Genomic DNA, 15,653 nt, shown 5'->3' with positions numbered 1-15,653 from the left:
TGGCCCAGGGAAAAGTGTAAATGCATTTTGTATTTAGTTTCTGTACTTTTTTCTCTCCTCTTTGTTAAAGGTAACTATGGACCTTTATTAACACTCAATTCCATGCTGTAAACAATTCTAAACCCCATACATTATAATTAAGCTTGATAATAATTAATATTACTGAATAATCTTTTTCTTTAAAGATTTTATTTATTTAAGAGGTAGAGTTACAGACAGTGAGCGAAAGAGAGACAAAGAGAAAGGTCTTCCTTTCCTTGGTTCACTTCCCAAATGGGGAGCTTCTCTGTGAAGATCATACTTGTCCATAAAACAAACCGGGGTTTTGGGCTAAGCAGTGATATAAATAAAGTTCTGGCACATATTTTTTTTTTTTGCTTCTCCCCATGTAACTGGATATAGGCATGAAGAACAAAGACTGATCTCAAACCCACTCACACTGCTCTAGTTTGGAAACAAACAGACTGATGAGTCAGGTTTGTTTGGAAAAAGCTTTCATTTCCTTATAAATAAATTCAAACTGGTAAAATGCTAGCAATAATGTTTAAATAATATGGGAAAACCTCATTTACTGCACTCTACACCCTTTTCAATTTTTTTAAAACAGTTTGTGGCAACTCTACCTTCAACAAAGATATTGGTGAAATTTTCCAAACAGCATGTTACCACATCCTGTTTCACATGTTTGTTAAATGTGCAAATAGGTTAAACTTTATCATTAGTATTACTGTTATGGTGATATGTGATCAGTGACTTTTAATGTTACTACTGCAACTATTTTGGGAAATTCAGAACCGTGCCCATGCAAGACAGTGAACTTAAATTCATAAATGTTGTGCACGTTCTTAACTGCTCCACTGACTCGCCCTTCTTCACTCTCCCTCCCTCATGGAGGGCATCCCTAACTCTAGGGAACAATACTGAAATGATGAACACTACACCACCACTGAGTGTTCAGGAAGAGTTCAGGTTTTTCACTTTAAATCAGAACCTAGAAAAGATTAAGCTTAATGAGGAAAGCATGTAGAAAGCCAGAGGCCAAAACTAGGTCTCTCCTACCAAACCACCTCAACCTTGAGCTATTTACCACCCTAATCAGCCAAAAGTCATCAACAATGGAGGATTCCCTCCATCAGCAGAAAGCAGGCTGAGATGGCTTGCAGGTTTTAGCAACATTTTAAATTGAGACAGGTGTTATAAGACAATGCTGTTGTTATTCTAGACCACATACCACATAGGTGAATCAGAACTTTTGTATGCAATGGAAACTAAAAAAAAAAAAAAAAAATTACTTGACTTGCTTTATTGCAGTGGTCTAGAGCCAAACTCACAATTATCTCTGAGGTATACTGATACAAAATTTTAAGTTGTTCTGTTTACCCAATAAATTAAGGCAAGACCAGTAAGTTATATTCTTTGTCTTTTCAGCTTATCTACTACTGTCCATCAGTAAAATGGCTTGCTTTTTCCATCAGGGAACAATTTATCTTCATACATATTTTAGGTGCTTTGGGTCACCTATGATCTTTTCCAACTTATAACTCCTGCATTTATTAACATCATATAACGGGATTATACAGGTCACAAAAAATAACACCTTGTTCCTTATTCAGGATTGCGATTTCTTAGTTGCATAAATAAATATGCCATCCATACTGTAAACATTTTTTCCACTGTAAATAATGTGTACAAGTCCTAAGTCACTGGTAAGATTTAATTTATTTAGGCACTTTTAAATAATACTACCAAAAATAACAACCTTGAAGACTGTTTAACATGGCAATCAAAACTTACACATTGGAGCAGCTGAACCTGAGAACTGGCTGTGTGAGAAGTCATGGTATCTTAGGAAAAAACAAAGAACTGGTAGCAGGAAGGGGCTTCTCTTAAAAATGAACTAATTTTAAGACCTTATCTCAAATGCATTTCAATTCTATAATAAACACTTCCAATATTTGTGGGACACAAAATTTTTTTGGCTCTCAAATATTTTGGTACTTAGGTCTTTCACGGTATGCTGATGGTTATGATCACCTCATTACTTCAAGAAGGGAACTCTGGCCTCCTTAGAACCATGCTAGTCTGAAAGACTAGAACATCGATGAGAACAAGTTCTAGCTCTGTTACCGAGGTGCTGAATGACCCTGGGCAAATCACTGGGGCTTGCGTTTTAAGGATTACCACCAAAGAAACAACAACTTAGACTATCTATAAAGCTCTCATAAACTATAGATTTACAAACACCTTGCAAAGTACAAGCAGGACATAGATACAACAACATTCCATGTGCCTACCCAGGGTTAGGCTGATAACAGATGTTGACACAATCATGGAAAAAAAAAATAAAAGCAATTATTTAAAATAATAAAACTGCTCATCTTCCTATGGGTTTATCTCTTCCTTCATGTTCAAATTTTTTAAAATTATATTAAAATTATATTCTGTAGACACTTATGATTAAATAAAATTTAAGTTATATCCTTCCCCAGTTAAGACACAGACCCTACTTTCTTATCTGAGGGATTTATTGGTGCCTATGAAACCTGAGAAGCCACAAACAGCCAAAGAATGGCAACTCATGTTGTATTGTTTCAGTCTTTAGTGTCCGTAGTACTGAAGTCCATCCATGTTCATGTGTCTGTCCAGACGTCCATAAACCCCATGCTTGCTCTGTATCACCCGGGCAGGGACAGATGATAAAGTCACCAGTGGTACTTTCAAGCAACGCGATAGGCCTTCCCTTTGGGGTCTGTCAGGACCACTATACCCCAAGAAGCAATGCCTAGGAGGGAAAAAACCAAACAAAACAAAAACCATGAGTACTGTACTTATATGCTGCATTGTAATTTGGCACGTACTTAGTATATGTGATCTTATCTAACCCTCACAACTCTTCTGTAGGATATATGACCACTGTATCTCTCCTACAGGAGAGTGGCGCTCAGAAAAGGGAAAAACAGAAAAAGTAAACAAAAAACATCCAGTCACCTCCCTAAACAAGAATGGACTTACTGATCTATACAACCTGAATAAGAAGCTAAGAAATCTGAAAATCTACAATTCTGTTTTTTCAGAAAACTGGTTGGAAAAGTGAAAAGAATCGTTAACATTTAACGGGAAACACATCTTGACAATCACTTGGTGTTGTTACTTATAAGGAATGTGGACCAACGCTACTAAGATCTGGAGTCAGAGCCCAATTTCTTTAACCAAAGTCAACTGTACTCGCTCAGGCTTTCTCCAGAATCTGGAGAAAAAATATGCTTTGGGACTAGATACACATGTGCAAAAAAGCCAGCTGTCATTTCCTGTCTGACCTTGAACGTAGTATTTTGATTCAGTTTGATGAGCAGTAAAATGGCATTTCTATTATCATACCTAACCTCTAACAGCCATTGCAAGGATTAAAAAAAACAACTGATCCTAATGAAACTTCTCAAGAACTATAATTTCCAAAAACAAAGGTTTTCCCACAAGTTGCGTCCCCACCAGCGACCAGCCTAGTCCCGCACGCTCTCCCACGTGGCTGGTGCCTGTTTCCCTCCTCGTCCCTCCAGCCCCTGCCCAAGTGGCCGCGCCCCATCTCTCACTGATGCCGATGACCATCTGCGTAATAGTCCCCGGACCTGGGGCGTACCCCAGCTTCATGGGCCTCCGTGCCACCCAGTACACGTACAGGCCCGCCCCTATCAGCCCCGACCCGGAAAGCACGCGACAGCTCCAACAGTTATTAAGTAAGCGCGCTTGTGCTGGAGATTCGGGCTCTCCGGGTGCAGCTGGGGGCGCAGGCGTGGCGGGTGAGGCGGCCTCGGGGGGCGCAGCGATCTTGAGCGGCTCAAGCGGCGCGGTTAAAGTAGAACCCATGTTCTGGAACTCGCATTCAGCCTCCGATTCGGACTGACGTAAAAGCGGCCGGAAAGCAAGGCGCCGGCAGGCTCCTGCGGGATGCTGGGAATTGTAGTTCCGGCTTGTCTAGAAAAGGGAAGGGGTGGAGGCGGAACAGCTCTTGGGGATTTCTGAGGAGGCAGTGTGGACAGCTAGTAGACGCCAATGCCGCCCTTAGCCTCCGTTGTTTTTAGAAGTTGCTAGTTACAGGCCACTCTCTAATGCCTCAGCGTTCAAGTCTCTACAAATTGTGAGTCCTTGGGCGTGTAACTTCCTTTTTCTGGGGGCATGTGTACCAGAGTGAAGTTTTGTATCGGCTTAATTATAAGTTTTATAGTTTGCTAAACAATTGTATGCATTATGTTTTTTAACCTTTCCAACTTAGTCCATTGTGTGACAAACTAGGTAAGCAACGGTATCAAATTAGAAATCCATGTTTGTGGATATTTATTAAAATATCCTAAATGCCACCTGTGTATTGTGAAGGAACAGCCCAAATGTGATCCAGGTGTTATAAACTGGTTCAACGACCTTGTTAGATACATGTGATTCCCCTTTAGCTTCTTTCTTAAAGGCATGCTCTCAGCCTTGTCATATTCTCGATACAGGCAAACCTTGTCTTATTGTACTTCTTTAAGAAGATGTTTGCTTTTTTAATTACAAATTGTGTGTTTGTGGCAATCCAATGCCAAGTAAGTATGTGAGTGCTATTTATCCAAAAGAATGCCCACTTCACATCTCTGTATCACATGGTGGTAATTGTTAAAGTATTTCAACTTTATTTTTCAAAATTTTATTTATTTGAGAGGCAAAGTTAGAGAGAGAGAGAGAGAGAGAGAGAGAGGTCTTTCATTTGCTGGTTCACTCCCCAAATGGCTGCAACTGCTGGAGCTAGGCTGATCCGAAGCTAAGAGCCAGAGTTTCTTCCAGATCTCTCATGTGGGTGCAGGAGCCCAAGGACTTGAGCCATCTTCCACTGCTTTCCTGGGCCATAAGCAGAGAACTGGATGGGAAAAGGAGTAGCCAGGGGAGGAACTGGCTCCCAAAAGGATCACTGGCATGGCAGAAGCTCAGCCTATTTTGCCACAGCACTGGGCCCTCAACTTTGAATTATAGACGTTATGATCTGTGACAGGTGATTTTTTTTTTAAGAAAAAGATTTATTTATTAAAAAATCAGAGCTACAGAAAGGGAGAGACACAAAAAGAGATCTTCTGTCTTCTGGTTCACTCCCCAGAAGGTCTAGCAGCCAGGAAGAAGCCAGGATCCAGGAGCTTCTTCCAGGTTTCCTAGGTCAGTGGTAGGGGACCAGGTATTCGGGCCAGCTTCTGCTGCTTTCCCAGGCCATAGCAGAGAGCTGGGTCAGAAGTGGAGCAGCCAGGACATGAAGCCCCACACATGTGGGAGGCTGGCACTGCAGGCCTTGGCTTTACCTGCTATGCCATGATGACAGCCCCAGGAAGAAATTAAAAAACAAACAAACAAACAAACAAAAAAAAAACCTAGTTCAGTGAACACAGGGATGTGTTAATAAGTGCCTTATTGCATATGTGGAGAAAGTTTAATGGTCTGGATGAATCAATCCAGTTGCAACCTTCCCTTAAACCAAAGTCTAATTCAGAGTAAGTCCCTAACTTGTTTTACAAAGGCTGAGAGAGTTGAGAAAGCTGCACAAGATAAGTTTAAAGCTAGCAGAAGTTGGCTCATGTGATTCAAGAAAATAATTTCCACAGCATAACATTGCAAAGTAGCAAGTGGTAATATAGAATGTGCACGGAGTTATATGGAAGACCTAGCTAAGATCTTTGATGATGGTAGCTATGCAAAACAACAGTCTTCATCTTTATATTGTAAAATTCCATCTTGGATTTTCATTACTACAGAGAACTCAATTTCTTGCTTCTAAGCTTCAAGGGCTAGCATGATTTTCTTGTTAGGTGTTAATACAACAAGTGTTTTTAAAGAAGTCAGTGCTCATTTACCATACTGAAAATGCAAGGGCTCTTCAGAATTGTACTAATTCTACCCTGCGTGTGCTATATAGGTGGAATTACAAAGCCTAAATGACAACACATGTTAACAACATGGTTTACTGACTATTTTAAGCCCACTGTTGAGACCTACTGCTCAGTAAAAAAGATTCCTTCTCGAACCATTACTGCTCATTGACAATGCACCTGGTCAGCCAAGAGCTCAGCTGGTAATGTACTAAGAGATTAGTGTTGTTTGCTAACACAGCATCCATTCCACAGCCTGTGGAAGGAGGAGTAATTTTGGCTTTCATGTGAATATTAAGAAATGATTTTATATGTTAATAGCTGTCATCAGTAGTGATTTCTCTGATGGATCTGGGCAAATTGAAGACCTTACTAAAGGACTCACTATTGAGTCCAGTGCTGTGGCGTAGTGGATTAGACCACCCCTTGCACTGCTAGCATTCCCATATGGGCTCCGGTTTGAGTCCTGGCTGCTCTGCTTCTGACCCAGCTCTCTGCTATGGCCTGGGAAAGCAGTAGAAGATGGCCCAAGTCCTTGGACCCCTGTACCCATGTGGGAGATCCAATGGCAACTCCTGGCCATCTAGGGAGTGAACCAGTGGATGGAAGACCTCTTTCTCTCTCTCTTTCTCTCTCTGTAACTCACTGCCTTTCAAATAAATAAATAAATCTTTAAAAAAATAAAAAAAGGATTCGCTATTCTAGATGACTATAAGAGCATTCATGATTCATGTTAGGAGGTCAAAATATCAACATCAGCAGCAGTTTGGGAGAAGTTGATTCACGATGCCCGGAGTTGGTTTTGAGGGCTTCAAGACTCTCAGTAACAACTCTGATATCGCTATTTTCCCACTCTGTTCTCCTAGAACAACAATTATTAACTTTAATCCTTGCCAATTTAATAGGTTTAATATTGGTTATTTTCCTTTTCTTAATGTGAGTGAGCTTCTATTGAATTTCTAGGGACAATTCATATTTTTTGGGAACTGGCAATATCTTTTCCCCATTTTTCCATTACATTATTTTTCACTGACTTCTAGGAATGCTATACATTAGTGGGGTTAACCTTTTGTGATATAAATTCACACATTGGTCTCTCAATTTTATATTTGTCTTCTGACTTTTCTTGCTTTACTTTTCCCCATGCACGTTTTTGAAAACATGTAGTTAGTTGAATTTACCAATCTTTGTCTATGTGGCTTCTAGGCTTCATGTTATAATTAGAAAAGCCTTTCACCTTCAGTAGTTTCTCCTCATATTTGACCCAATTTTTTAATAGTTAAAACTTTAATACATTTGGAGTTTATTTTGTTACAAGATCTCAGGAATGCTGTCAGATCCCCCTTTCTACCCAGTAACTATCCAATAGTCTCAATACGTTTACTGACTAATCTCTATTTTCCCAATCTACTTAAAATGCCACATCTTCCAAGTGGCCATATATGTGTCTATCCCTGGACTTCACATGCTGTTCCATGATCTGTCTGCTCACATTGCCAGTATCACACCATTTTCATTAGGTGAATCTCTGTAAGACTTGAAGACTGATTCTTACCTATTATCTTGTCTTCCAGACGTTTGGTTATTTTTACTTGTTTGTTTTTCCTCATGAACTTTTGACTCAGCTTGATTATTCTGACAAAGTGATGCTGACATCTTTATTAGACTTGTATTTATAAGTTAATTTAGGGGGAACTGACATCTTTATGATGTTGAGTCATCTTATTTAAGGACATGGAGTGCTTTTTACTTTTGTTCGTATCTTTTGTCTTCCTCTGTAGCATTTTAAGGGTTTCCATTGTGATTTCACATATACTTTCAGATATTTTATCCTTTGTATTATTATTCAAAATAAGGGATTTTTCCTTCTGTTATGTCTAAATATGATTGAAATTTTCTGCCTTTAAGAAGTGTTATTATGGGCCAGCATTTTTGCCCAGCTTGCCAAGTTGCCACCTGTGACACCGGCATTCCATATGAACACCAGATCAGGGGCAGGCTCTTCCACTCTGATCCAGCCCCCTATTAACGTGCATGGAAAGCAGTGAAGCATGGCCCAAGTCCTTGAGCCTCTCTTACCCATGTGGGAGACTGGGATAGAGTTCCTGGTTCCTGGCTTGGGTCTGGCCTAGTCCTGGTTGTTGTGGCCATTTTGGGCATGAAACAGTTGATGGAATACCCCCCCCCCCCCCCCACACACACAACTCTGCCTGTCAAATAAATAAATAAATCATCTAAAAAATTTCTGGTAGACTTTCCATGGGAACTGTTTACTCTGCACACTTCATAATTTTTATTTTTTGGCATGGGGGAGAGGAGGAAGGTTCTTTCACGTTGTTCTCTTTGTATTTTGTAGATATCTTTAAATTATTTGCTGGAAATACTTATGATACATTATACTCTCATGTTTCTGGACTATTTTTCATCCTAATTTTCAAGTCTATATATTGAATTGAGAAGAGCAGACCCTAACAATTATTTCATTTCTTCATTTAATTTGGTTAATTTAATCTGAAACCTGTTAATTCTACCTGGTATAGCTAAAAGGTCTTTGTAGGTGTGGTTTCACTGAGGAGTTTGAGATGGGTTCATTGTGTTGGAGTATCTGGTCAGGCTCTAAATGCAATCTCAAGTGTCCTTTAAGAGACACACACAGATTACACACAGAAGAGAAGGCAGTGTGACCAGCGAAGCAGAGTGAAGTGATACAATCACAAGTCAAGGAATGCTGGCAGCCAGCAGGACCTGAAAGAAGCAAGGGACGAATTGTCCCTGAGAATCTCCAAAGGAAACTTGACCCTGCAGGCACCTTGATTCAGCTCAACAAAAATTTACTTTTATTTATTTTTTATTCATTTGAGAAACAGAATGAGATGGAAAGGAGAGAGAGCTCCCATCCACAGGTTCATTCCCTCAAATGCTCACTAAGTCTGGGGCTTAACTAGACCAAAGCTGGGAATCAGGAATTCAACCTGGGTCTTCCATATTAGTGGTAGCCACCCCTTATTGCCCCCTAGTGTCTGCTTCAACAGGAGGCTTGATTCAGGAGCCAGAGGCTAGCATCAAACCCAGGTGCTCCGATGTAGGATACATGAGTCCAAACAGTAGCATAACCTCTATACCCAGTGCCCTCCCTAGCAATATTCATTTTGTACTCTGGTCTCTAAAATTATAAGGGAAAAGATTTTTATTGTTTTAAGCCATCAACTTTGGGACATTTTTTACAATAGCCACAGGAAACTTAAACTTGCACTTGATTAAACTTTTGTCTCAGACTCCATCTGCTCTCAAAGGAACATAGGCTAAGATAACAAAGTGCAATTGCTTAGGAATGCACTTTTTTTCTTTAATGATTTAGTGTTACTCCACTATTTTCTGAAGTTGAATATTTCTGTGGAAAATTCTGAGGTCAGGACAGTTTGTTTTTCGTTGTAAGTGACTAGGTATTTTTTCCCCAAATATTCAATGATTTTCGTCTCCTTTGTCCCTTCCTTTGTTCCTTCCTTCATAAAATTGTTGGAGCCAGCACTGTGGCTAGGCAGGTAAAGCCACCACCTGCAGTGCTGGCATCCCATATGGGTTCTGGTTTGAGCCCTGGCTGATCCTCTTCTGATCCAGTTCTCTGCTGTGGGTTGGGAAAGCAGTAGGAGATGGCTCAAGTGCTTGGGCCCCTGCACCTACCTGGGAGACCCAGAAAAAGCTTCTAGCTCCTGGCTTTGGATTGGCTCAGTTCTTCCTCTTGCAGCAATTTGGGGAGTGAACCACTGTATGGAAGACCTTTCTCTCTGTCTCTCTCTTTCTCTGTCTATAACTCTGCCTGTCAAATAAATAATCTTGAAAAATCATTGAGGGGCTGGTGCAATGGCTCACTTGGTTAATCCTCCACCTGCGGCACTGGCATCCCATATGGGCACCAGGTTCTAGTCCCGGTTGTTCCTCTCCCAGTCCAGCTCTCTGCTGTGACCTGGGAGTGCAGTGGAGGATGGCCCAAGTGCTTAGGCCCCTGCACCCACATGGGAGACCAGGAAGAAACACCTGGCTCCTAGCTTCGGATTGGTGCAGCGCCGGCCTAGCGGCCATTTGGGGAATGAACCAACAGAAGGAAGACCTTTCTCTCTCTCTCTCTCTCTCTCTCTCTCTCTCTCTCTCTCTCTCTCTCTCTCACTGTTTATAACTCTACCTGTCAAATAAAAAAAATTGTTGAAATCCCATAACATATTTTTCAAAATTAATTATTTTATTGTAAATGTAGAAAGAAAGAAAGAGGTCTTCCATTCAATGGTTCACCCCCTAAATGCCTGCAATAGACAAGACTGGGGCAGGCGGAGGAAGGAGCCCAGAACTTAATCTGGGTTTTACATGTGGGTGTCAGAGATCCAAGTGCTTGGACCATCACTTGATATTTCCCAGAATGTGCATTAGCAAAAAGCTAGAATTGAAAGTGAAATTGGGACTGGAACCTAGGTCCTCCAATATGGATAGATATGGATAGATATTTCAAGCAACATCTTAATTGCTCTGAAGATGCACTTTTTCTTTCTTTCTTTCTTTTTTTTTTTTGGCTATTCTATTTCTGTTTTCTCAGGCATAATCATAACTTATATAAATAATTTCTTATTTTAGGAATGTTTATCTGAGTTATATCTTTTTAAAAAAGATTTACTTATTTGAAAGAGTTAAACAGAGAGAGGAGAGGCAGAGAGAGAGAGGTCTTCCATCTGCTGGTTTACTCTCCATTTGGCTGCAACAGCCAGAGCTGCACTGATCTGAAGCTGGGAGCCAGGAGGTTTCTCCAGGTCTCCTACATGGGTACAGGGGCCCAAGCACTTGGGCCATCTTCTGCTGCTTTCCCAGGCCATAGCAGAGAGCTGGATTAGAAGTGGAACAGCCGGGTCTTGAACCGGCACCCATGTGGGATGCCTGCACTTCAGGCCAGGGTGTTAACCCACTGCACCACAGCGCCAGTCCCCTGAGTTCTATCTTTTCAAACATATAATTATCTTATTGCTTTCTACCAAACATCATTACTTACCTCACTCATTATTAAAGGCAAAAAGGTAATTCATTATTTTTGAATAATGCACTATACAACAAACAAAATTAGATTTATTAAACACCTTGATTAATTATGTAGATGAGTAATAAAGGAAGAAAAGTAGAACTAGTGGAATTATTTCTTTCTTTATAAAATAGAAACTAAAAGACCTGTTAGATTTCTTTCTTTGTTTCAGTTTTACTTGAGAGGCAGAGAGAGAATGTGTTAGAGCAACACGTAGTACTCCCATACACTGGTTTACTACCCAAATGTCTAAAACACCAGTGTTGAGCCAGGTGAAACTGGCAGGCATAAACTAAATCCAGGATTCCCACATGAGTGGCTGGAACCTAATCAATGGAGTTGTCACTCTGTCTCCAGGATCTGAAATTTCAGGATTCTGCAATCAGAAGCCAGAATCAGGTATTGAACCCAGATAGTCGATATGGGACGCGGGCATCTTGATCAGTATCTTAACTCTAGGCCTACTTCTGTTAGTGTTAGTCTTAATCCTATCTTTATGTTAAATTACTACAAAATGTGGTACATATAATTTTATTTAAAAAAAGTTACAATTTATAAAACTCACGAAATAATAAAATTTGTGTACAAAGTAGAAATAAAGATTCCTAGGCTTTCATTTTAAATTTGATGTTATTTTTATGACATTATAGATAAATTATTACATAAAATATTTCTATAGACATAACCCTAAGAAAATAAATATAATTGTTTTTTTTAAAAGGGTATACTGGCAACTATTTGTTTTATTATAGGATAAGTTGAATCTCTAAGATTTTAGTGTTGACCAAATCTGGGCTCCTTAGTGTAGTCAACAAGTCAAAATAGCTCTATATTTCATGATGATTGTTTCTTGAATCTGCCTTTTCTCATGATATTCTGACAGATTATGCATTTCTGGGAGTATCCTTGGCATGGTGGTTTTCCATATGTTGTTAATGAGTATGAACTGTATTATTTCCCTCCCTTTCCTCTTCTTTGCCCTTTCAATTTACTTAATTATAAATCCTTTCAAAATATTTTCAAGAAGAATATTCCTCCAAGAATTTCTGTAAGAGAAGAAATTTTGGAGTTGGAAAAGTGAGGAGAGGAAATTGGGTATTGGAATGTCCTTGGCTTTCCTGTTATTTCCTTGCAAACTTCTGGCAGACTGATGAGTGTATTGAAGATTCTAAATGCCATAAGTTCCATGGTCTGATTTTTGGTTTGTTTTTTAAAATTAGCATCTACTATGGACCTACTTTTATTGTGTATTTTTCAAAGATTGGCCTTTTAAGCCTTTGATTGTTTCTTTTCTTACTCTTATATATTTAGCCTCAAGGAACTCCATAGGCCTCCTGTGATAGATTGTTGTGATTGTCAGCTCATTGGTGTTTGATTCTCTTTTGGACATTTGCTTCTAATGCATGGTCATCTGGCTTATTCTGTTGATGAAGTGAAAAATAAGTCCCAATAAAGCCAACCCCTCTTCTAAATCTCTGCAGTTGTTTCTCTGTGGTTTTAAGAGCAGACCCATGTTGGCAATGGTACAGCAGGACAAGGTGATATGGCTTTTATATAGCCTAGAGTATGCTCTAGGATTTCAGTGCACAAGAGAGGAGACACAGAAGACTACACTCTCCTGGTATCTTCCATGTGGCCATGCTGCAGCCCACCATTCTTGGATCACTGCCCAGAACAATGCTTGTGGAATTAACGACAATTCTTTCAAACCCATCAACAAAGTCTAAGACGCTCTTGTATTGTATCAACAAAATGTTCTCTTGGAACATGGGTTCTATTTTTTTTTTCTGTTTTCTCCAGAGTTTCTGATTATATACATTACTATATTTTTCATTTCCTCATTAATTTTTTCGTCCATTTAAAAACCTTTATCTCTGCTCCTTAATACGTTTGTAGAACATCTCCTTCATGTTCCTCCATTTTTGTCCTTATAAGTATGATGGTTTCATTTTTTCTCCTACTATTATTCAGCTCTGGCAACTCATATTTTATCTCCCCTTGCTGTCTGATCATCTAATTCCAAAGTTCTCTCATTCGTGTTTTCAATTCTTACTTCATAGACTTGATAATTTCCTAATGTTTTTAAAATTTAGGGAGAAATTTTAGGTCCTAATATGTATGTGTTCCATGGTAATATTTTCTGTTTGTTATTATGAATATACCATTTGTTTTCTTGTTTATTCCATTCCCCTTTTCTCTTATAGTGTCTGAATATCTTGCTTTGTATTCCTTGGAGAGGGTGAGTCTTTCCAACTATCAGGAAGAGATTTAGGTGGGGACAAAGGCAGAATTCAGTTTGCAAGCAGCTGGGATTATCCCCGTGCTTCAGAGTGGAGTGTAAAGTCATCTGTCCTTCTTTTCTCTCAGCAAATGGAATATCCAGCTATGGGATTTTATAGTTCCAAGTATTGTTTTCTCCTTTGCTGGCACAGGTTCCATGTACTTCTGTATGCATGGCTTCTTGGTGGGTTGCTTTATTTAACCTTGCCTTATTTTCTTCATGAACTAGCACTGGATCTCTGGAATTTAGAGAATGAGGTTTTGCATCTTAAAGAGTGCCCTTAACCTTGAAGACCTTGGATCTTCTAACTCTTTATCAGCTGTAGTGCTCTTGGTCCTTGGACTCTTCTCTCCAGCACACCTCGGTGTGATCTCCACTGCTGAGGTGACTGCAGAGGTACACACTGTGAGGGAGCCTCATCAGCCTTGGTCCTTGTAGTTAGAATGAGTACTTGCTGCTCTTTACCAGTTCTGAAGGTTTAGGGTGACAAAGAAAGAAACTCGGTTGAACCAAGTCCTTGAGATTTAAGGTTGTTTATTACCGTGGCATTACCTAGCCTATTTTGGTAGATAGTGGTTCACAACTAAAATTGCTACCCTTAAAGGCATTTGGAAGTATAAGGAAGCATTTTTTATTGTCACCATGACACTATTCAGGAACCTACAATTACTAAATTTCTGGTAATGCTTACCACAGTCCATACCCATAAAGATTGCTTTGCCTGAAATGCCAATAAGATTGAGGACTAACTCAGTAGATGGCTCAACAAGTACAGTCAATTTACCATCATAAAATGAATCCCCATTATTAAACCCTTGTCAATATTAGGTGTTTTTGGGATTTCTTATAGTCTTCTAAGAGAATACTTCAAAAAAGTTTGTGGAAAATATAATTAAAAGATATATTTATTTTGGTGCAAAAATTTGAAATTCATGCATACAAGGGATCTTTAAAAAATTCATGAAAATGCATGTTGTGAAAATATTATGCATAGATTTTTTTTTGCACCAGAAAATTTACATTTTAATTCCATATTCCACAAACTTTTTGAAATGTCTAGGCATTTTAAGTAATTCAGGTAATTTCAGATTTTCATGGATGTGTTTATTATTTCCCAAATGTAATATCTATGTGTGAATCATTGGATTTTACTCATTTTTGAAGCATTCTCATATTGATGAGAATGGTACTTTGTGCCTAATTGGTACTTAATAAATATCTGAACTCAAATATCTTTTTGGGACAATGTTTGATAAAGTACTTTCTGTGTTCTGGGTGCACATTAGTACATTCAGGGTACCCCTTTTGTTTTCTGTAGTTTGAACTGACAAGAGACTTGAAAAATAAACAATTGAAAAAGACATTCCCTAAAGGTAACCATCAAGTGTAATAAGGCTCAAGTCAAATGGCCCAGCTGTCACAGTAAAATACAGCCTATTGACTTCTTCTCACTAGGGAAAAGCAGTGCTTGCCACTTACCACAGACAGCATGGAGAGAAAGTATCACCCTCAGAACTGCAGGAGGAAATGCCCTGTGTATCTGAGAGAAAGCACAAATAAATCTGCCTGGTAGTAGATAACCACATGTTTTCATAATGGGTATGGGTGGAAAACATGATGATCTTACCTTAAAGATTGGAAAATACATAGTACCATAGTCAAAAAATAACCAATGTGACTAATAATATTTTTGAAAAAATTACTAAAAGCATTAAAATACCAACTAAGCACAAACACCAAGTGGAGAAGACGGTGGGTGGTAGTGCTTAAAAAAAGATGAGTAAGAGCCTGTCTTTTAGGCATTGGCAATCTTATCTGTAAGCTAATTTATACATAAATGATTTTAGTATCTATAGACTGAAAATGTTTTAACAAAGGTAGTAAGAAAAAATTTATTGGAGTTGTAAAAAGAAGTATAGATTATTTCTAACTGGATAAAGGCAAATACATTGAAATTAGTTGGAGTAGTATGTGTGTACCACAGAATAATATGAAAATATTGCTGACTTCTTTTGTCCTAGGGCTGAGATAAGAGGTATAATAAGTGAAAGTGCTAAATATTTTGTAGTTAAATGGTTCACTGTTTTTTAAAAAAGATTTATTTTGAAAGAGTTCCAGAGAGAGAGAGAGAGAGAGAGAGAGAGAGAGAGAGAGAGTCACTCTTCTATCTGCTGTTTTACTCTCCAGATAACCACAGCTAGGAGCTTCATCCAGGTCTCCCATGTAGGTGGCAAGGGCCCAAACAGTTGGTCCATTTTCCACTGCTTTTCCCGGGCCATTAGCAGGGAGCTGGATTGCAAGTGAAGCAGCTAGGGCATGAACTGATGCTTATATGGGGTGTCAGTGTCGCAGGCAGTGGCTCTACCTGCTATGCCACAACAGTGGCCCCGTACACTATTCTTATGGCTGTATTACTACTAATTGATGATTT

The 15,653-nt window shown here is 39.1% G+C and overlaps 1 protein-coding gene and 1 long non-coding RNA gene across 2 annotated transcripts in view; one reads left to right on the top strand and one right to left on the bottom strand.

Annotated features, from left to right (window-relative positions):
* Nucleotides 1–208: 208 nt before the first annotated feature.
* Nucleotides 209–3,903, bottom strand: DMAC1 (distal membrane arm assembly component 1). Its single transcript, XM_062208264.1, has 2 exons — nt 3,591–3,903; nt 209–2,782 (listed from the first exon to the last, which is right to left on the bottom strand). The coding sequence occupies exons 1-2, from the start codon at nt 3,862–3,864 to the stop codon at nt 2,718–2,720; spliced, it is 339 nt and encodes a 112-aa protein (XP_062064248.1). The 5' UTR covers nt 3,865–3,903; the 3' UTR covers nt 209–2,717.
* A 135-nt stretch (nt 3,904–4,038) lies between these two features.
* The window catches only part of LOC133771885 (uncharacterized), a 423,974-nt gene continuing 412,359 nt past the window's right edge, over nt 4,039–15,653 (top strand). The window contains exon 1 of the long non-coding RNA XR_009867647.1: nt 4,039–4,135. This is a non-coding gene — a long non-coding RNA (uncharacterized LOC133771885). The remainder of the gene's footprint in view (nt 4,136–15,653) is intronic.

The sequence above is a fragment of the Lepus europaeus genome, chromosome 12 (assembly GCF_033115175.1).
Source record: "Lepus europaeus isolate LE1 chromosome 12, mLepTim1.pri, whole genome shotgun sequence".
In the NCBI taxonomy this organism is placed as follows: Eukaryota; Metazoa; Chordata; class Mammalia; order Lagomorpha; family Leporidae; genus Lepus; species Lepus europaeus.
The sequence above is the reverse complement of the archived record's forward strand: the minus strand, read 5'-3'. Positions and strand labels throughout refer to the sequence as shown.

Bases quoted from the DNA above. Each gene is read 5' to 3' on its own strand.
- DMAC1 (XM_062208264.1), bottom strand. From the start codon at position 3,864: ATGGGTTCTACTTTAACCGCGCCGCTTGAGCCGCTCAAGATCGCTGCG. The intron at 2,783-3,590 runs GTGAGAGATGGG...TTTCCCTCCTAG, and splicing joins GCAGATGGTCATCGGCATCA to GCATTGCTTCTTGGGGTATA.